A 22,248-nucleotide genomic window follows, 5' to 3' on the forward strand; every position below is an offset into this window, starting at 1 on the left:
TCAATAATCAACATGTTTAGAACATGTTTTAATAAGGTCTTGGCTTAAGACCTTAAAGAAGTTCATTCCCGGCTTTACAGAGCCCTGGTATACTGTAAGTCTCTTTTTTTTAAATAAAAATTCAGCACAATATTTCTGTACAACAATCACAAAATTTCTATAGTGGTTGTTGCTATGGAAATAAAAACAGGCAGGCCGAAGTATTGCCCACTGCAATTGTCTGAGATGTATGCCTATTGTAGAAGTGTATTCCTCAATCATCTAATATTCCTGCATTAGCCCATAATTTCAATCTCAGGAACCGTGACTTTCTCTTATTTTGATTAAATTGTAATAATACCGATCCATTCCAAACACTGATTATTCCGCCAACTCTTAGCTATTATTTGTCTGCATGCTCCTATAAGTGGAGAGCTCTGTTCTTTTCGACATATTTTGTATTGTAGTTTCTCCACCTCTCTTGATGTACTCCCAAGTATTTACCTATTAGCCTGTGAAATTGTTGTAATTGGCTAACCTTCTTCTCATTCCTTTACAAAACTCTCCAAGAAACATGAACTTGGCATGTGTCACGTTCGTCATACGAATGAGACCAAGGCGCAGCGGTGTATGCGTACATTCTATATTTATTTGAAGAATGAACACTGAACAAAACTAACAAAACAACAAAATGAACCGTGAAGCTAATATGAATAGTGCAGACAGGCAAATAAACATAGAACAAGAACCCACGAACACAAAAGGGAAAATGGCTACCTAAATAGGATCCCCAATCAGAGACAACCATAAACAGCTACCTCTGATTGGGAACCATATCAGGCCACCATAGACATACAAATCCCTAGACCTACAAAACCACTAGGCATACAAAAACCCTAGACAATACAAAAACTAGCATACCCACCCTCGTCACACCCTGACCTAACCAAAATATAAAGAAAACAGAGATATCTAAGGTCAGAGCGTGACAGCATGAGCTTTTGAACTGTCGGCTGACAGTTTTCTCAGCAATATAGTGCTGTATATATCTACAAAAACTGTTAATGCTGTAAATACAGTAGTGTTAATGTACATGTAGTGCAAAAGTAATGTAAATCTATTATCATAATACGGGGTTAGGGTTGGGGTTAAAGCTATTCAATTCAATTCTAATAAGTTATTCTATTCTAATATGTTTCTTTTTTCACATCTGCCAATTCTCGGACGGGGAGGGAGATGATTTTGAGAAAAGAGACATTAGATAGTGAGAGTTACCACAGCATCCTTTCTGCTATCTAGGAAACAATGCAGTACAACCTTCCACTCAAAGTTCATGGGAGACCCCCCCCCCCCCCCCCCCCCTCCCCCTCTGCTCTGAGCATCTGAACACAAGGGGCTTTTTTCAAACAGAGATCTGTAATGACGGACATAAATACTAGCAAAACACCCCTTAACTTTTCAAACATGTTATGTTACAAGTTGGGGTTAAAATGTATTTAATTGTCATTTTTTGTCAACGATCCACATATAATGCTCTGTAATGTCAAAGTAGAAGAAATGTTGTAAGATTTTTTTAAATTGTAATGAAATATAAAATACTAATGTATCTTGATTAGATACGTATTTAACCCCCTGAATCAATACATGTTAGAATCACCTTTGTCTCTAAGAACTTTGCATACTTGGATTGTACAATATTTGCCCATTATTCTTTTAAAAATTCTTCAAGCTCAAGTTGGATATTGATCATTGCTAGACAGCCATTTTCAAGTCTTGCCATAGATTTAAGACGATTTACAGTACCAGTCAAACATTTGGACACCTACTCATTCAAGGGTTTTTCTTAATTTTGTACTAATTTCTACAATGTAGAATAATAGTGAAGACATCAAAACTATTAAATAACACATATGGAATAATGTAGTAACCAAAAAAGGGTTACAAAAATCTAAAAATGTTTAATATTTTTTATTATTCAAAGTAGCCAGTCATTGCATTGATGACAGTTTCGCGCACTCTTGGCATTTTCTCAACCAGCTTCACCTGGAATGCTTTTCCAACAGCCTTGAAAGAGTTCCCACATATGCTGAGCACTTGTTGGCTCCTTTTTTTAAAACCTTTATTTAAGCAGGTAGGCAAGTTGAGAACAAGGTCTCATTTACAACTGCGACCTGGCCAAGATAAAGCAAAGCAGTTTGACACATACAACACAGAGTTACACATGGAGTAAAACAAACATACAGTCAACAATACAGTAGAAAAATAAGTCTGTATACAATGTGAGCAAATGAGGTGAGATAAGGGAGGTAAAGGCAAAAAAGGCCATGGTGGCGAAGTAAATACAATATAGCAAGTAAAACACTGGAATGGTAGATTTGCAGTGGAAAAATGTGCAAAGTAGAAATAGAAATAATGGGGTGCAAAGAAGCTAAATAAATAAATAAATACAGTAGGAGAAGAGGTAGTTGTACAGGTGCAGTCATCTGTGAGTTGCTCTGACAGCAGGTGCTTAAAGCTAGTGCGGGAGATAAGTGTTTCCAGTTTCAGAGATTTTTGTAGTTCGTTCCAGTCATTGGAACAGTCTTTTCCTTCACTCTGTGGTCCAACTCATCCCAAATCATCTCAATTGGGTTGAGGTCGGGTGATTGTGGAGGCCAGGTCATCTGACGCAGCACTCCATCACTCTCGTTCTTAGACAAATAGCCCTTACACAGCCTGGAGGTGTTTTTGGACTCATCAGACCAAAGGACAGATTTACACCGGTCTAATGTCAATTTCTCGTGTTTCTTGGACCAAGCAAGTCTCTTCTTATTATTGGTGTCCTTTAGTAGTTGTTTCTTTGCAGAAATTCAACCATGAAGGCCTGATTTAAAGATACAAAGAAGATAGGCTTTTGAAAAAGTAACTATTTTTTATAAAGTTGTACAGTTATCTTAGCTAGCTGAATTGTTTACCAGTTGCTACGCAGTTGCTAGGGACTCTCCTGGAAGAAGCTAGCTAGCTAACAAAGAATAACAAAGAATATCTAGTTAACAGAATAAAAGAAAGACAAAATAAGGACAGAAGAAAAAGGACATCAAAGTGAAACAGTCCTCAAAAGGCACAAGAGACAATAGTACGAGAAACAACGCTTCTATTGCGCTTATATTCTATTTCTATAGCTTCAAGGTTTCCAAGATGGCGTAGCAGTCAGACGTCCTTTGTCCTCGTCTTGTCTCGTGTGTATGTATTTGATGTCTTTTTGTCTTTTTCTTCGCATATCTTTTTGTATATTTTTTCTAGAAACTCAACTTCAAAAAACACTCTCCTGCAACCCGCCTCACCAAATGTGGTGCGGATCTGTTTTTTGTTCGTTTTTTTCCAAAAGTATTATTCACCTCGTATCCAAAATCCACAACAAAAGCTAGCCAGAAGTTAGCCAGCTCACTAGCTAACGTTAGTATTCAGCTAACCACGGCTAGCGGTCAACAGCTATCCTTTAGCTCGGAAAGCTATCGGCAGTTTTGTACAACGCGACTCAGACCAGAGCATACCGGACCTATTTTCTCTCCATATCCCCGGATTTCTACCGCAAGCTCTGGACATTTACACCTGGATCTTGCAGCTAACTAGCTGCTATCCGAGTGACTATTGGCTAACGTCGATTCCGGAGCAAACACCAATTATCCCGGAGCTAGCCAGCTGAAGAGTTCCATCAGCCACTCCTGGGCTACAATCACCTATCCGGACCCGTTTTACTGCCGATGCGGAGCCCCACCGGGCCTTCACGACTGGAATTCCGACATTATCTGCTCGAGGGAGTTATTAAACTGGCCCCTCCATCGCGACGTAACCTGAACGCCTATCTGCTAACTGCGGCCCGTTAATCGTTAGCTGTCTTGAGCATATCGGCTGCTATCTGAACAGGTCAATCAAACAATCTTCTTGGGCCACTATAACTATAAATATTTTGACAATTGGATTGGTCCCCTCTACCACACGGAACCCACTAATCTACAGACGGAAACGCACGGGGTGGCTAAAAACAGACCTCCATCTTCTGCTAGCTTGCTACCCATGGCTCGGCTAGCTGTCTGAATCGCTGTAACCCCAACCAACCTCACTACTCACTGGACCCTTATGATCACAGCTAAGCATGCCTCTCCTTAATGACAATATGCCTTGTCCATTGCTGTTCTGGTTAGTGTTTATTGGCTTATTTCACTGTAGAGCCTCTGTAACGGTTGTCCTCCTCTTCGTCCGAAGAGGAGGAGTAGGGATTGGACCAAAGCGCAGCGTTGTTATGACATAATGATATTTATTAAAGTAAAAACGAAACACGAAAATACTTCAACAAACTACAAAACAAATAAACGATGTAGACAGACCTGAACTAGAGAACTTACATAAACACGAAGAACGCACGAACAGGTACAGACTACAAACAAACGCTACAGTCCCGTGTGGTACGAACATACATACAGACACGGAAGACAACCACCCACAAACAAACAGTGTGAACAGCCTACCTTTATATGGTTCTCAATCAGAGGAAACGTCAAACACCTGTCCCTGATTGAGAACCATATAAGGCTAATTACCACTGACCTAAACATAGAAACACAAAACATAGAATGCCCACCCCAACTCACGCCCTGACCAACTAAACACATACAAAAACAAGAGAAAACAGGTCAGGAACGTGACAGCCTCTAGCCCTGCTCATTATACCTTATCCAACCCTTCAGTTCCACCACCCACACATGCGATGACATCACCTGGTTTCAATGATGTTTCTAGAGACAATATCTCTTTCATCATCACTCAATGCCTAGGTTTACCTCCACTGTATTCACATCCTACCATACCTTTGTCTGTACACTATACCTTGAATCTATTTTATCGCCCCCAGAAACGTGCTCCTTTTACTGTCTGTTCCGGACGTACTAGACGTCCAATTCTCATGGCTTTTAGCCGTACCCTTATCCTACTCCTCCTCTGTTCCTCTGGCAATGTAGAGGTGAATCCAGGCCTTGCAGTGCCTAGCTCCACTCCTATTCCCCAGGCGCTCTCTTTTGATGACTTCTGTAACCGTAAAAACCTTGGTTAAATGCATGTTAACATTAGAAGCCTCCTCCCTAAGTGTGTTTTATTCACTGCTTTAGCACAATCTGCCAACCCGGATGTCTTAGCCGTGTCTGAATCCTGGCTTAGGAAGACCACCAATAACTTTGAAATCTCCATCCCTAACTACAACATTTTCAGACAAGATAGAACGGCCAAAGGGAGCGGTGTGGCAATCTGTGCTAACATAATTGCAAAACGGTTTTCTAATGACCAATTAGCCTTTTAAAATGATAAACTTGGATTAGCTAACACAACGTGCATTGGAACACAGGAGTGATGGTTGCTGATAATGGGCCTCCGTACGCCTATGTAGATATTCCATAAAAAATCAGCCATTTCCAGCTACAATAGTCATTAACAATATCAACACTGTATCTCTGATCAATTTTATGTTATTTCAATGGACAAAAAAATTGCTTTTCTTTCAAAAACAAGGACATTTCTAAGTGACCCCAAGCTTTTGAACAGTAGTGTATATATATTTGAATGAGAAATACAACAACAACAAAAATACTATGTGGAAAGAAATTCCACATTAACTTTTAACAAGGCACACCTGTTAAATGAAATGCATTTCCAGGTAACTACCTCATGAAGCTGTTTGAGAGAATGCCAAGAGTTTGCAAATCTGTCATCAAGGCAAAGTGTGGCAACTTTTAATATGTTTTACACTTTTTTGGTTACTAAATTATTCTATATGTGTTATTTAATAGTCTAGATGTCTTCACTATTATTCTACAATGTAAAAAATAGTTTTTTTATGATAAAATCCTTGAATGAGTAGGTGTGTCCAAACTTTTGACTGGTACTGTAAGTCAAAACTGTAACTAGGCAACTCAGGAACATTCAATGTCATCTTGGTAAGCATTTCCAGTGTATATTTGGCCTTCTGTTGCAGGTTATTGTCCTGCTGAAAGGTGAATTTGTCTCCCTGTGTCTGTTGGAAAGCAGACTGAAACAGGTTTTCCTCTAGGATTTTGCCTGCACTTAGCTCTATTACATTTATTTTTATCCTAAAAAACTCATACCCAAAACATGATGCAGCCACTACCATGCTTAAAAATATGAAAAGTGATATTTAGAGATATGTTGTGTTGGATTTGCCCCAAACATAATGTGTTGTACTCAGGACAAAAAGTTAATTTCTTTGCCACATTTTTTGCAGTATTACTTTAGTGCCTTATATTCTGTGCATGCTTCCTAGCATAGTCAGTGTAGTCAGCTCAGCTATCCCCATTGAGACTGTGTCTGTGCCTCGACCTAGGTTGGGCAAAACTAAACATGGCGGTGTTCGCCTTAGCAATCTCACTAGGATAAAGACCTTCTCCATTCCTGCCATTATTGAAAGAGATCGTGATACCTCACATCTCAAAATAGGGCTACTTAATGTTAGATCCCTCACTTCAAAGGCAGTTATAGTCAATGAACTAATCACTGATCATAATCTTGATGTGATTGTATTCAGGACTGAACCATGGCTTAAGCTTGATGAATTTACTGTGTTAAATGAGGCCTCACCTCCTGGTTACACTAGTGACCATATCCCCCGTGCATCCCGCAAAGGTGGAGGTGTTGCTAATATTTACGATAGCAAATTTCAATTTACAAAAAAAAAATGACGTTTTCGTCTTTTGAGCTTCTAGTCATGAAATCTATGCAGCCTACTCAATCACTTTTTATAGCTACTGTTTACAGGCCTCCTGGGCCGTATACAGCATTCCTTACTGAGTTCCCTGAATTCCTATCGGACCTTGTAGTCATAGCAGATAATATTCTAATTTTTGGTGATTTTAATATTCACATGGAAAAGTCCACAGACCCACTCCAAAAGGCTTTCGGAGCCATCATCGACTCAGTGGGTTTTGTCCAACATGTCTCTGGACCTACTCACTGCCACAGTCATACTCTGGACCTGGTTTTGTCCCATGGAATAAATGTTGCAGATCTTAATGTTTTTCCTCATAATCCTGGACTATCAGACCACCATTTTATTACGTTTGCAATCGCAACAAATAATCTGCTCAGACCCCAACCAAGGAGCATCAAAAGTCGTGCTATAAATTCTCAGACAACACAAAGATTCCTTGATGCCCTTCCAGACTCCTTCTGCCTACCCAAGGACGTCAGAGGACAAAAATCAGTTAACCACCTAACTGAGGAACTCAATTTAACCTTGCGCAATACCCTAGATGCAGTTGCACCCATAAAAACTAAAAACATTTGTCATAAGAAACTAGCTCCCTGGTATACAGAAAATACCCGAGCTCTGAAGCAAGCTTCCAGAAAATTGGAACGGAAATGGCGCCACACAGTCTTCTGACTAGCTTGGAAAGACAGTACCGTGCAGTATCGAAGAGCCCTCACTGCTCATCATCCTATTTTTCCAACTTAATTGAGGAAAATAAGAACAATCCTAAATTTATTTTTGATACTGTCGCAAAGCTAACTAAAAAGCAGCATTCCCCAAGTGAGGATGGCTTTCACTTCAGCAGTAATAAATTCATGAACTTCTTTGAGGAAAAGATCATGGTCATTAGAAAGCAAATTACGGACTACTCTTTAAATCTGCGTATTCCTCCAAAGCTCAGCTGTCCTGAGTCTGCACAACTCTGCCAGGACCTAGGATCAAGAGAGACACTTAGGTGTTTTAGTACTATATCTCTTGACACAATGATGAAAATAATCATGGCCTCTAAACCTTCAAGCTGCATACTGGACCCTATTCCAACTAAACTACTGAAAGAGCTGCTTCCTGTGCTTGGCCCTCCTATGTTGAACATAATAAACGGCTCTCTATCCACCGGATGTGTACCAAACTCACTAAAAGTGGCAGTAATAAAGCCTCTCTTGAAAAAGCCAAACCTTGACCCAGAAAATATAAAAAACTATCGGCCTATATCGAATCTTCCATTCCTCTCAAAGAAAAATGAAAAAGCTGTTGCGCAGCAACTCACTGCCTTCCTGAAGACAAACAATGTATATAAAATGCTTCAGTCTGGTTTTAGACCCCATCATAGCACTGAGACTGCACTTGTGAAGGTGGTAAATGACCTTTTAATGGCGTCAGACCGATGCTCTGCATCTGTCCTCGTGCTACTACACCTTAGTGCTGCCTTTGATACCATCGATCACCACATTCTTTTGGAGAGATTGGAAACCAAAATTGGTCTACACGGACAAGTTCTGGCCTGGTTTAGATCTTATCTGTCGGAAAGATATCAGTTTGTCTCTGTGAATGGTAAGTCCTCTGACAAATCAACTGTACATTTCGGTGTTCCTCAAGGTTCCGTTTTAGGACCACTATTGTTTTCACTATATATTTTACCTCTTGGGGACGTCATTCGAAAACATAATGTTAACTTTCACTGCTATGCGGATGACACACAGCTGTACATTTCAATGAAACATTGCCCTCGCTAGAAGCCTGTGTTTCAGACATAAGGAAGTGGATGGCTGAAAACGTTCTACTTTTAAACTCGGACAAAACAGAGATGCTTGTTCTAGGTCCCAAGAAACAAAGAGATCTTCTGTTGAATCTAGCAATTAATCTTGATGGTTGTAAAGTCGTCTCAAATAAAACTGTGAAGGACCTCGGTGTTACTCTGGACCCTGATCTCTCTTTTGACGAACATATCAAGACTGTTTCAAGGACAGCTTTTTTCCATCTACGTAACATTGCAAAAATCAGAAATCTTCTGTCCAAAAATGATGCAGAAAAATTCATCCATGCTTTTGTTACTTCTAGGTTAGACTACTGCAATGCTCTACTTTCCGGCTACCCGGATAAAGCACTAAATAAACTTCAGTTAGTGCTAAATACGGCTGCTAGAATCCTGACTAGAACCACATTTTTTTATCATATTACTCCAGTGCTAGCCTCCCTACACTGGCTTCCTGTTAAGGCAAGGGCTGATTTCAAGGTTTTACTGTTAACCTACAAAGCGTTACATGGGCTTGCTCCTACCTATCTTTCCGAGTTGGTCCTGCCGTACATACCTACACGTACGCTACGGTCACAATACGCAGGCCTCCTAATTGTCCCTAGAATTTCTAAGCAAGCAGCTGGAGGCAGGGCTTTCTCCTATAGATCTCCATTTTTATGGAATGGTCTGCCTACCCATGTGAGAGACGCAGACTCGGTCTCAACCTTTAAGTCTTTACTGAAGACTTATCTCTTCAGTAGGTCATATGATTGAGTGTAGTCTGGCCCAGGAGTGTGAAGGTGAACGGAAAGGCTCTGGAGCAAAGAACCGCCCTTGCTGTCTCTGCCTGGCCGGTTCCCCTCTCTCCACTGGGATTCTCTGCCTCTAACCCTATTACAGGGGCTGAGTTACTGGCTTACTGGTGCTCTTTCATCCCGTCCCTAGGAGGGGTGCGTCACTTGAGTGGGTTGAGTCACTGACGTGATCTTCCTGTCTGGGTTGGTGCCCCCCCTTGGTTTGTGCCGTGGCGGAGATCTTTGTGGGCTATACTCGGCCTTGTCTCAGGATGGTAAGTTGGTGGTTGAAGATATCACTCTAGTGTTGTGGGGGCTGTGCTTTGGAAAAGTGGGTGGGGTTATATCCTTCCTGTTTGGCCCTGTCCGGGGGTATCATCGGATGGGGCCACAGTGTCTCCTGACCCCTCCGGTCTCAGCCTCCAGTATTTATGCTGCAGTAGTTTATGTGTCGGGGGGCTAGGGTCTGTTTGTTATATCTGGAGTACTTCTCCTGTCTTATCCGGTGTCCTGTGTGAATTTAAGTATGCTCTCTCTAATTCTCTCCTTCTCTCTTTCTTTCTCTCTCTCGGAGGACCTGAGCCCTAGGACCATGCGTCAGGACTACCTGGCATGATGACTCCTTGCTGTCCCCAGTCCACCTGGCCTTGCTGCTGCTCCAGTTTCAAGTGTTCTGCCTGCGACTATGGAACCCTGACCTGTTCACCGGACGTGCTACCTGTCCCAGACCTGCTGTTTTCAACTCTCTAGAGACCGCAGGAGCGGTAGAGATACTCTTAATGATCGGCTATGAAAAGCCAACTGACATTTACTCCTGAGGTGCTGACCTGCTGCACCCTCGACAACTACTGTGATTATTATTATTTGACCATGCTGGTCATTTATGAACATTTGAACATCTTGGCCATGTTCTGTTATAATCTCCACCCGGCACAGCCAGAAGAGGACTGGCCATCCCTCATAGCCTGGTTCCTCTCTAGGTTTCTTCCTAGGTTTTGGCCTTTCTAGGGAGTTTTTCCTAGCCACCGTGCTTCTACACCTGTATTGCTTGCTGTTTGGGTTTTTAGGCTGGGTTTCTGTACAGCACTTTGAGATATCAGCTGATGTACGAAGGGCTATATAAATAAATTTGATTTGATATTTCCTTTCACTCTGTCATTTAGGTTAGTATTGTGGAGTAACTACAATGTTGTTGATCCATCCTCAGTGTTTACCTATCACCATGCTCAAAAGGATATTTATTGTCTGCTTCTTTATTTTTACCCCTCTACCAATAGGTGCCCTTCTTAGCGAGGCATTGGAAAACCTTCCTGGTCTTTGTGGTTGAATCTGTGTTTAAAATTCACTTCTCGACTGAGGGACCTTACAGATAATTGTATGTGTGGTGTACAGAGATGGGATCGTCATTCAAAAATCATGTTAACCACTATGAGTTCATGCTACTTATTATGTAACTTATTTAGGCTTGCCATAACAAAGGGCTTGAATACTTATTAACTCAAGACATTTGAGCTTTTCATTTCAAATGAATCTGTAAATAAATAAAAAATCCACTTTGACATTATGGGGTACTGTGTGTCGATCAGTGACACAAAATCTCAATTTAATCAATTTTAAATTCAGGCTGTAACGCAAGAAAATGTGGAGAAAGTCAAGGGGTGTAAATACTTTCTGAAGTCACTGTAACTTCAAGACAATGATAGGTGGACAGAAGAGGTGGGATGTATCATTATAACTGACAATAAATTATATTAGGGAGTATTCAAATGAGTGAATATATAGGGCCTAACCTGCAATATGAATACAGTGTGTCAGGACAGGACACTGACGATTTCAGGAAACCGATTGCCTTGAGTCATTTGAGTAAAGCAACTCATTTTGTAAGTTAGAAGTACACTTGGCTGACTTGGGACAAAACCATTTTTTCCCCATGTCACTTATGATACATTTAATTGAACAGAAAATGTATTCGCCAGTGAATAATGGGAAACAATTAGGCTCCGTGTGTTAGAATCCTGACAGCAGTTCTGCTTGGCAGAAAACCACAGCCCACCAGATGGAAGCAGTATTTTTTGTTTTTCTTGAGCTTGCAACATCTTGCTATTCATCCTCAGAGAGGAAATGTGTCCACTGTACTGAATCTGACCTGAGGAAAGCAATATATGAGCAATATAGCAGAATAGTAACTCAGTTGTAATGGCTCACAGTGGTGGTTAACTGCAGCAGACTGAAGAACATAGTGGGACCTTTGCAATAGAGTATATCTACCCCCAGTCTTATAGAGCCCCCCTAGTTCAGACCATATGAGCTCATGTTGTGACTTCACATTCACCAGAATACACTGGTGGCTAAAGGTTATTATTTATATATTTTTATTTTTTTTCACTCTCTTAAAAGCCCAAGATGAGTAATATCACATGGCTTTGAACAACTTTAGATTTTGACACAATTCACAATTCAATATCCAGTTTGTCTACAAATGAACAATCGATACATTCAATTCACATCTCCATCTCAACCAAAAGTTCAAGAATAGGACCAAATCGAATGAAATCAAACTTTTAAATGCACTTTTAATAAAGTTTGATTTGATTTAGTCCTATTCTTTGACTTAGATTTTTAATTGCGATGGAGACGTGAATCCAACATATTCATTATTAACTTGAAGATTACATTTGAAATCAACCAAAGCTTGAAACCATAGGCCTATAAGTATTGTCTATTTTTAGTTGAACTCTGAGTTGAATTGAAGCAATAGCGGTTGATGACTTCGCAAATGCTATTCCGTCACTCGGTCGCATAGTTGCCAATGTTATCAATATTCTACAGACTCTGCAAGCATATATGATGCTGAAAAGTGGAACGTGGGCTAATGACTGTGTTCTCTAAATTACATTATAGGGCCTCGGGACTACAATGACATTGCTAAAGTAGGCACATATTTCGTAGGAAACAACTTTGCTGCTATCATCGTGTTGTCAAATGTACTTTAGACAGATGGCAATGTTGTCTGGCATTAGCTAGCACATTTCTCAGTGAAAATCCATGAATATAGGCCTAAATAGAATCATTGATATATGACTTATAAGTTCTTAGATCAACTCTCCAGTAGGAGGTGCTGCCCAGCCTATAGTTTTTTTTCCTGATAGTGGAAATAATGTGCAAGATCTGACATTGTTTAAAATGTACCCTCAAAACAACATGTTGAAAATTGGTTACCATGATGACATAACCCTGTGGTTGAAATTTCACCCTCAAAACAACAGTTTAAATGCGTGACGTTTTGCAAATCCAACATATTTTCCATGTCACAATACATTAACAAATGAAGTTGAAACAACGTTGATTCAACCAGTTTATGCCCAGTCCCTACTGGGCACAGACATAAATTCAACATCTATTCCACGTTGGTTCAACATCATTTTGTTAAAATGATGTGGAAACAACATTGATTCAACCAGTGTGTGCCCAGTCGGTGGGTTGTCCTCTTCTGCCGCTATTAGTTACTCTGAGTGACGTAGAGGTGGGCTGGCAAAATGCTAAGTGGTGCAGTTTAGAATGCTATCAGTACAAGCAAATCATCACAAGTCAACGAGACTCCAGATAGCGCGCTATTAGTACACCCACGACTTTCGGATGTATTCCAATGCAAATATCTTGGCGGAGCTGTCGTACAATTGTGCAGATGTGCGATAGCATGCAAGCGTGTTTAGTCGTCTCTCTTCCAACGTATTATCTTCATTCAATAAGTTGACAGATAGTGCAGTCAAACTCTGTCGTTCTTTGAATGACTTGTCCTGCAGTCGTTAGGTACATCCAGCACTTTGTCAGTCTTTTATCAGTTCTCAAATCAGATCCATACTTGAGCTCAAGACCTGTCATCCTCAAAAGCGCGTCCCCCGGAACTCTGGAGTGGACAGATATTAGAGGGACATATAACTTGTTATACACGCTCTATGTCATTTCTTATCTTTTGTCAAAAACAAGCGATACAATGGATTTCTCGTTCTGCCGCCTAATATGTCTTGTGATGGCAATCACTATGTTCAATCAAAGGTGAGTTGAGAAGTTTCATTTACTTACTTAAATATTTTACCTGAAGATTTCTTTGAATAGTAGTCTTTTACTTTTGCTGGTGTAGTCATTCATCTTCAATATATACTCATAAGTTAATACAATAATGAATGTGCCAGTGTTTATCTAAAGTTTGCACCACATTACAACCTACAGTTGCTACATTATATTCGGCTGTGATTTTATTTACATTTTGCAGCACCTAGCTACAGTTTACACTCTCGTCTATGTTGGCACAATCACTATAGGTTCCTTGTAGGCATTGCTCTTGTTCACAAATCATATTGTGCAATTAAGTACTGTACAATAAATAACTCAGAGCAACTTTAACTTCACAAATCATGTTCATTTAGCATTATATGAGTTTGTCATAACTGAGTAATAAGTATCATATTATTGACATGATGACTAACTTTACTGTCCTAAAGATCAGACTCTTTGCATGATAATGTAATGCACATGGAGGTTTTTATGAGATGTAAGCAGCAACAACAAAAAACGATATTAGTTCCATACTGGGTCAGTGTGGTATTCTGCTTAGGCTATTGTAATAACCCAAAGTTGATTTAAAGGGATATCAAATGTTTACTTCTGCATAACTGTTTTACTGATGAGGATGCTGTATCACAGACAGACTACATATCTATCATAATTTACATAAATGTTCCCAATGTTCCCAAGTACTTTTCTACTCAGAATCAAAGTGATGGGAATTTGCTCTTAGGAATTTTCAATGACTCTAAAAAGTTATCCCACACTTTTGAACTGAGTGTTTATTTTCCATTCTTGTTAACATGGTGTCCGTCCTCTCTGGTGACATGCCCCTTCATTCAATATCAGACTGCGAGACTTAAAGTTTGATGTCCCAGAGTGCTTTGAGACATGGTAAAATGAGTTGTAGAAATGAAATCTGTTTTTTTATCAATGACATTTCATAAACATGTTTCTTTGATCAGTACTGGGATTACAGTAACAACTCTGCCAATATGAATGATTGCACAAATGGATATTTATGTAATGAACTTCCTGAGATTGACTGGTGTGTGTGTGTGCTCGCGCCCCCATGTGCTGTCGTGTGTGTGTGTGTGTGTGTGTGTGTGTGTGTGTGTGTGTGTGTGTGTGTGTGTGTGTGTGTGTGTGTGTGTGTGTGTGTGTGCGCACGTGTGTGTGTGTGCAACAGGCAATATATTTTAGAATGCATAACAATAAAATCATTAAAACTGAATTTTTCATTTCCTCAATGTACAACGTGCCACTTTTCGACCTTCAACTACTTCATGAGTCAATACTGTCAGAAACTATTTATAACCATAAACTCTCAGAAGTGTAATACTGTAAAACACCTGACTCCTGTCATGTAAATGACAGTTGTTACAAATGATTTACATGCCACAGAAGTATCAATCATGTGCTACAGTACAGACACACCTTAACATCAAACCTTCTGTGTTCCAGGGTAGATTCCAACAAGATTCTTGGGCTGAAAATCCCCAATATCGACCCCATTCTCAATGCTAACACCGTGTGCTTGAACCTGCCTGGACTGAACCACAGACAACTGGAGGTGTGCATGAGAAACCCCGACGTCACCGCCTCGGCCATCCAAGGGATCCAGATCGCCATCCATGAGTGCCAGCACCAGTTCAGAGGACACAGGTGGAACTGCTCCAGCCTGGAGACCAGGAACAAGATCCCATACGATAGTGTGGTTTTCAAACGAGGTGAGTCACCTAACAGACAGTATGGGGTAGGGTCCCCTCCTGAGTTAAAAAAGGTGCTTCTGATTCTCACATCTGCATCCCAAGTGGCACCCTATTCCCTATAGTGCCCTACTTGTAAAACGTATTACCCTATAAAGGGAATAGGATACCATTTGGGACCTATCCCACACGTCCCCCTTTACTCATTCACTTTACACACAGCGTTTGTTGTTGGATTTCTGGCATTTGGTTATGGATGGGTATGTTTTGCCTGAGGCAAAAACAACCGTTTTTAAATGAGTTGATTCATCCGCTAAGAAATGCTTACTTTGAATGAATATTTCGTTACATAGTTGCATTATATGAAACATATTTTCTTGTACTACGTCAACAAACATACAGTAGGAAATACAGTAGCGAAACGACAGATATGAAGCTATTAAGCTAATGCAAGTTTTTGTTTAGAAGCTTTTATGAGTGGGTTTTGCACATGCAGCATATTATGCATGCCCTATCTAATTGTTTGTTTGGATATCTAATTTTACTACAGGAAACATATCCTCTTTACCTCAAACATGTATCTGCTTGTTGATTTATTCTGACATACTTTATGGGGCCATATTTCTACGTTAGTCTGAATTAAAACTAGGCTACAAAGCCAGTTAGACACATAAAGTGAGCCTTCTCGGGGCCCGGCTAATGCTTTTACTCTCTGCCAGTGCAAGTGCTGTGAATTTGCTCTCAGCACTTTCCCAACTCTCAGTGGTAATACATAAACCTGTTTAGTTGGTTTCTGTAACACAAAGTGACAGTTTTCTTTAATCTTTAATTCATTTTCCCACTTCCTCAGCCATCAGTTCAGCCGGGCGTGCCTCTCACTTTAAATTATTTGTTAGATTGATTTGTTCCAGGTCTCTCGCCTCAGCCTGCTAGGGAGGAAATCTAAAACAGCATTTTCATGTCTGTGTCTCTGGGCTGCATCTAAGTGCCGTCCTCCGTCCCCCATGGAATCATGGGGAGTTGGAGAGGTGGAAAAACAACTGTGTGTGTGTGTGTGTGCGTGTGTACGTGCGTGTGTATGAGTGAGTGAATAGGGGATGATCAATGGAACGTCATCGACTATATCTTATCTATCCTCTATACCCTTGGGATGCTTTTCTTTAAGGCTTTTCTTTACAAGCCCCAATATGCATTGAACTGGGGTCATGGCCAGTTTAGGACTTGTTCAAACTTCGGCACTTTTTTTTGTCTCCAAATGTAATTTCTAATTGATACTGTATACCTATACATATTTAATAATAACAGTTACAATTGGGAGTTTTTAAATTATAAAAATGTCATCAATCGAATTCTGTCTCGATCACGTCTACTTTTTGTCATCAAAAAGTAAGAAAATCATTGTTACAAATATCACAAGTTGAAATAACACAGGATAAGTAACACTGAGCATCTCTACAATAGTGACAAATTGGGCTGTTTGTAGTAATACCATTTTTCCTCAAACTGTAAGCAGTTGAAACAATCCCAAATCGTAATCCCCACCCGTTTCAGTAAAAAGCTGATCGTCTGAGCTGGAGAAATCCAACCACTCTCAAATTCATAGGCAGGGCTACGGATGCAAGGACTTACCATTCATGATATCACACTTATAGTTTTAACCATGTTTTAATATAGTGTTTATTCACATCTACGACAGTTGAACTAAGGTCATGAGGCATTAATAAGTCATATTCAAGAATCAATTAGTACATTTCATTCATTTATAAGCCTAAAAATGGATGTAGCAACTGCAGATTTCCCCTTTAATGTCTTGAGTATGTTCTAAACATGTTTCTTTTACAGCACTTTGTTTTGTCTTCTGTAAGTGATTCTGAGAAGGGCTGGTTTTACAGGAACTCGGGGAGTCATGGTTACAGGCTATTAGCTCTGATCACCACTAAGGAGAGTACAGTATAGACAGACACCTGTGGTGAATATGCTCTGTATGTTACCCTGTAACCCTTGAAATGGGCAGTACTGGACAGAGAAACTCTAGGTCTATTAAGTTGCTGTAACAATGTTAGGATTCTGCACGAACAACACGAGGAAGGTCCTCAAAATCGCCTTACACATGTGAAGCCTTCTCTCAAAGATGTGTAGAATAATATGTATTTATGTGGGCGTATTTACAGTATGTACTGGCAAGTGTTGCAAAATTCTGGTAACTTTCCCAATATTTCCAGGTTTTCCAGAAATCCATGTTGGAAGATTCCCGGAATCAGAAAGCAATAAGCAGGAAATCCGAAATTCTCTAACCAGGATTTCTGGAAAAAAGCATAATTTTTAAACCCTAGTACTGGTAACTTTCTGCTATTTCTTTTTGTTCTGCCTTGCTGCGTCACCCATAACATGCATGGCATGACAGAGCAGCCCATACTGGCCTGATTAGGGCTGAGACGCCGTGCGGCTGCTGTGTGTGATTTGGCAGGCAGATCAAACGGTTTCCAACAGTAGCCAGGTTAATTGTAAACATGCTGGAGAGCTCAATAAAGGGAGAGCTTTAAAGGGGATTAACAATACAGTGCTCACATCTGCTGCACCACCACCGGCCACTTCCAGCCCTGTTAATGATCACTGTCAGATCCTTATGTTGAAAGGATGGTGGGGGTTTGTTCACTCTCAGCCCCTGGGCCTGGAGACATGCAAGTGTTTGGGCTTAATTGCTATTGTCCCAGATGTTTCTGCCTCTGTTGTGCTGTGAGGTAGGGTGGGGGTTTATACGGGTACTGCAGTGTATCTCAAAAACCCATCAGGGCTCATTGGACTTCTGTATAGCTCCACAGATAGTCATCTACTGCACTGTACTGTATGTGCAGTAGGAATCAAAAGGACTATAACAGGATAGTATCTCTATTGTTAATCTTTTCTTTCTCTTCCTCTCTTTCAGGTTTCCGAGAGAGCGCCTTCGCATACGCCATCGCGGCAGCGGGCGTGGTCCACGCCGTGTCCAATGCCTGCTCCATGGGGAAGCTGAAGGCGTGCGGCTGCGACGAGAAGCGGAGAGGCGACGAGGAGGCTTTCCGCATCAAACTGAACCGGTTGCAGCTGGAGGCCATCCACCGGGGGAAGGGCATGGTGCACGGAGTCATGGAGCACTTCCCTGCAGACCTGCCCGGGCCTCAGGACTCCTGGGAGTGGGGAGGCTGTAGCCCCGACGTGGACTTTGGGGAGAAGTTCTCCAGGGACTTCCTGGACTCGCGCGAGACATACAAGGACATCCATGCCAGGATGAGGCTCCACAACAACAGAGTTGGCAGGCAGGTGAGAGGAGGCGTTTCAGCTACTGACGAGGGCTGTTTGGGGGTGGTGGGTGGTAGGGGCTATGATAAAAAGTAGTGCACTTTATAGGAAATAGATTGTCATTTGGGATGTATTCTTAAATCATTGAGGAGTTTAAATGGAAAAGATGTTGTGGGGTAATATTTGATATATATGCATATTATATATACAGTTGAAGTCGGAAGTATATACACCTTAGCCAAATACATTTAAACTCAGTTTTTCACAATTCCTGACATTTAATCCTCGTAAAAATTCCGTCTTAGGTCAGTTAGGATCCCCACTTTATTTTAAGAATGTAAAATGTCAGAATAATAGTAGAGAGAATTATTTATTTACAGCTTTTATTTCTTTCATCACATTCCCAGTGGGACAGAAGTTTACATACACTCAATTAGAATTTGGTAGCATTGCCTTTAAATTGTTTAACTTGGGTCAAATGTTTTGGGTAGCCTTCCAGAAGCTTCCCACAATAAGTTGGGTGAATTTTTGCCTATTCCCCCTGACAGAGCTGGTGTAACTGAGTCCGGTTTGTAGGCCTCCTTGCTCGCACACGCTTTTTCAGTTCTGCCCACAAATTGTCTATAGGATTGAGGTCAGGGCTTTGTGATGGCCACTCCAATACCTTGACTTTGTTGTCCTTAAGCCATTTTGCCACAACATTGGAAGTATGCTTGGGGTCGTTGTCCATTTGGATGACCCATTTGCGACCAAGCTTTAACTTCCTGACTGATGTCTTGATATGTTGCTTCAATATAACCACATAATTTTCCTGCCTCATGATGCCATCTATTTTGTGAAGGGCACCAGTCCCTCCTGCAGCAAAGCACCCCCACAACATGATGCTGCCACCACCGTGCTTCATGGTTGGGATGGTGTTCTTCGGCTTGCAAGACTCCCCCTTTTTCCTCCAAACATAACAATGGTCATTATGGCCAAACAGTTCTATTTTTGTTTCATCAGACCAGAAGACATTTCTCCAAAAAGTACAATCTTTGTCCCCATGTGCAGTTGCAAACCGTAGTTTGGCTTTTTATTTGCGGTTTTGGAGCAGTGGCTTCTTCCTTGCTGAGCGGCCTTTCAGGTTATGTCGATATAGATACTTTTGTACCTGTTTCCTCCAGCATCTTCACAAGGTCCTTTGCTGTTGTTCTGGGATTGATTTGCACTTTTCATACCAAAGTACTTTCATCTCTGGGAGACAGAAAGTGTCTCCTTCCTGAGTGGTTTGATGGCTGCTTGGTCCCATGGTGTTTATATTTGCGTACTATTCTTTGTACAGATGAACGTGGTACCTTCAGGCATTTTGAAATTGCTCCCAAGGATGAACCAGACTTGTGGAGTTCTAAAATTTTGGCTGATTTCTTTTGATTTTCCCATGATGTCAAGCAAAGAGGCAATGAGTTTGAAGGTAGGCCTTGAAATACATCAACAGGTACACCTACAATTTTCCAAGCTGCTAAAAGGCACAGTCAACTTTGTGTATGTAAACTTCTGACCCACTGGAATTGTGATACAGTGAATTTTAAGTTAAATAATCTGTCTGCAAACAATTGTTGGAAAAATGACTTGTGTCATGCACACAGTAGATGTCCTAACAGACTTGCCAAAACTATAGTTTGTTAATTAATAACAAGACATTTTTGGAGTGGTTGAAAAATGAGTTTTAATGACTCCAACCTAAGTGTATGTAAACTTCCGACTTCAACTGTACTTCACATGCGACCCGTGATAAGACTATGCACTTTGTATGTTAACAAGCCTACTGTTTATCTGACTCCATAAAAATTATTCAGCAATATGCAAGAGACTATAGTTGAGTTACAGGAATAAAGCATCACGAAAAGAATAAGAATTGTCTATCAAAGGCAAATAGATGTAATTACATTGTAAAATGAATGAAGGCATTAGCTTAAGCATTAACAAGCATTACAAGACATTATCCTAGGCATGATCAGAGAGGGAGAGAGAGAGAGAGAGAAGTCAGCCTGAAAGGCCATGCCCCAAGAGTCCCAGAGGTGGAGAGAGAAAGAGAGAGTGTATCTCACCAGCTCAGGTCAAGAACAAAGAAGGGAAAGCTAAGACCCTTTTATAACCATCTGACTTCAACATCTGAGTTGTTGACTAATAGCATTACTGTTAAGTTAACGTCCAACCAGACGTCAGACCTACAGAATGTCAGGACAACAGAACCTCTGCTTCCCAGAGGTGTGACAGAGTGGGGGTTGGTGAGATAATGCAGCTTTCCTAAGACAACACAGAGGAAACCTTGCATACTGTTGATAAGAGTCACTTCAGGGGCTGGGCCGCCCTACAAAGACACATTACCATGAAAGCAGGTAAAGAATGAGATGATTATGACTTGAATCCTAACGGTCACGTCATTTTGAGACACAGTGTCTGATTTTATTGGCCCAGAAGTCAGTAGTTGACCTATCAATACAGATTACTCACTGATTTCTCCACATGATGCAATTGCCTTGCGAGTGTGGTCTCTTTGAGTCAGGCCTCCAATCCCACTTTATTCTTAGTAATGCTTGTAATCTAGCTGTTACAATAACACCCAAGGACGCAGCTGCGTATTATGTTCGAAAGTGCTCATAGTCGTAGTATGGTTTTGAAGATATCTATATAGGAAATTATTCACTGATGACGTGAAATAAATATCATAGCTGACATTTATTGGCTAATAGATGTAATTACATTGTAAAATGAATGAATTGTCGTCACCACACCTCACCTTCATGCATACATACATTTTCCTGTCATTCTTACGTTTCAAAGCAAGGTGCCCACTTATGCTTGTTGTGGATGTCTTTGCCATAACTCCTGTTCAAGCCACTTGGATCTTGCAATTTATGAATGTTCTATTTAATCGACGTTCTACTACGGGCTTTCCCTGTGTAGCATGTGGCTAATAAAGAAGCTTGGTTATGATGGCCATATAGCATTGGTCTGGAATGCGAAGAGTTTCCTTCAAAAATTTGGTTATACTTAACGCTAGTTTTCTTTGATTGATGTTGTGATACCATATGTGATCAATTGGAATAATATAAATGTGTTATTCCATGGGGATTTTCCCAGCCAATGTAGTTGATTTCATGGACAGATGCTTGGTGTTGACAATGGTATTATTGCTCTGGTGTAGGACAAAGTGGATGATATGTGTCAGATTTGTGTTGCTCCAGAGATGACCAGAAGTAGCAGTATCAGGGAATTGGGTTATGGGTTAGTTCAGTATGTTTTATGAAAGAAACAAAGAAGAGAAAGTGCCCATACCTTAAAGAGTTTATATATATTTTTTAATATACAACAATTACTACCACTCCTACTCCTACTCCTCCTTCAACACTATTAAAACTACTACTACTATTACTACTACTACGACTACTACTAATACTACCACTACTACTACAACTACTATGACTACTACTACTACTAATACTACTACTACAACTACAACTACTACTACTAATACTACAACTACTACTAATACTACTACTACTACTAATACTACTACTACTCATCCTGCTCCTACTCCTCCCACTACACTATTACAAAAACAACAACTACTACTACTGCTACTACTACGCCTACTACTAATACTGCCACTACTACTAATAATAATAATAATTATTATTATTATAATACCACCTTTACTACTATTACTACTACTACTCATCCTCCTACTCCTACTCCTCCGACTACACTATTACAACAACAGCTACTACTACAACTACTACTAATACTACTACTGCTACTACTACTACAACTAAAACTAATACTACTACTACTACTACTACTACTACTACTACTACTACTGCTACTACTACTACAACTAAAACTACTACTACT

General features: G+C 40.4%; 1 protein-coding gene across 1 annotated transcript in view; it reads left to right on the top strand.

The window, feature by feature from the left end:
- The first annotated feature begins 13,343 nt into the window (after positions 1-13,343).
- The window catches only part of LOC120057755 (protein Wnt-10a-like), a 21,985-nt gene continuing 13,080 nt past the window's right edge, over positions 13,344-22,248 (top strand). The window contains exons 1-3 of the mRNA XM_039006230.1: positions 13,344-13,357; positions 14,771-15,096; positions 18,002-18,375. Of these exons, the coding sequence (XP_038862158.1) occupies positions 13,344-13,357; positions 14,771-15,096; positions 18,002-18,375 (714 nt within the window). The remainder of the gene's footprint in view (positions 13,358-14,770; positions 15,097-18,001; positions 18,376-22,248) is intronic.

Source organism: Salvelinus namaycush, chromosome 13, assembly GCF_016432855.1.
Source record: "Salvelinus namaycush isolate Seneca chromosome 13, SaNama_1.0, whole genome shotgun sequence".
Taxonomy (NCBI): domain Eukaryota; kingdom Metazoa; phylum Chordata; class Actinopteri; order Salmoniformes; family Salmonidae; genus Salvelinus; species Salvelinus namaycush.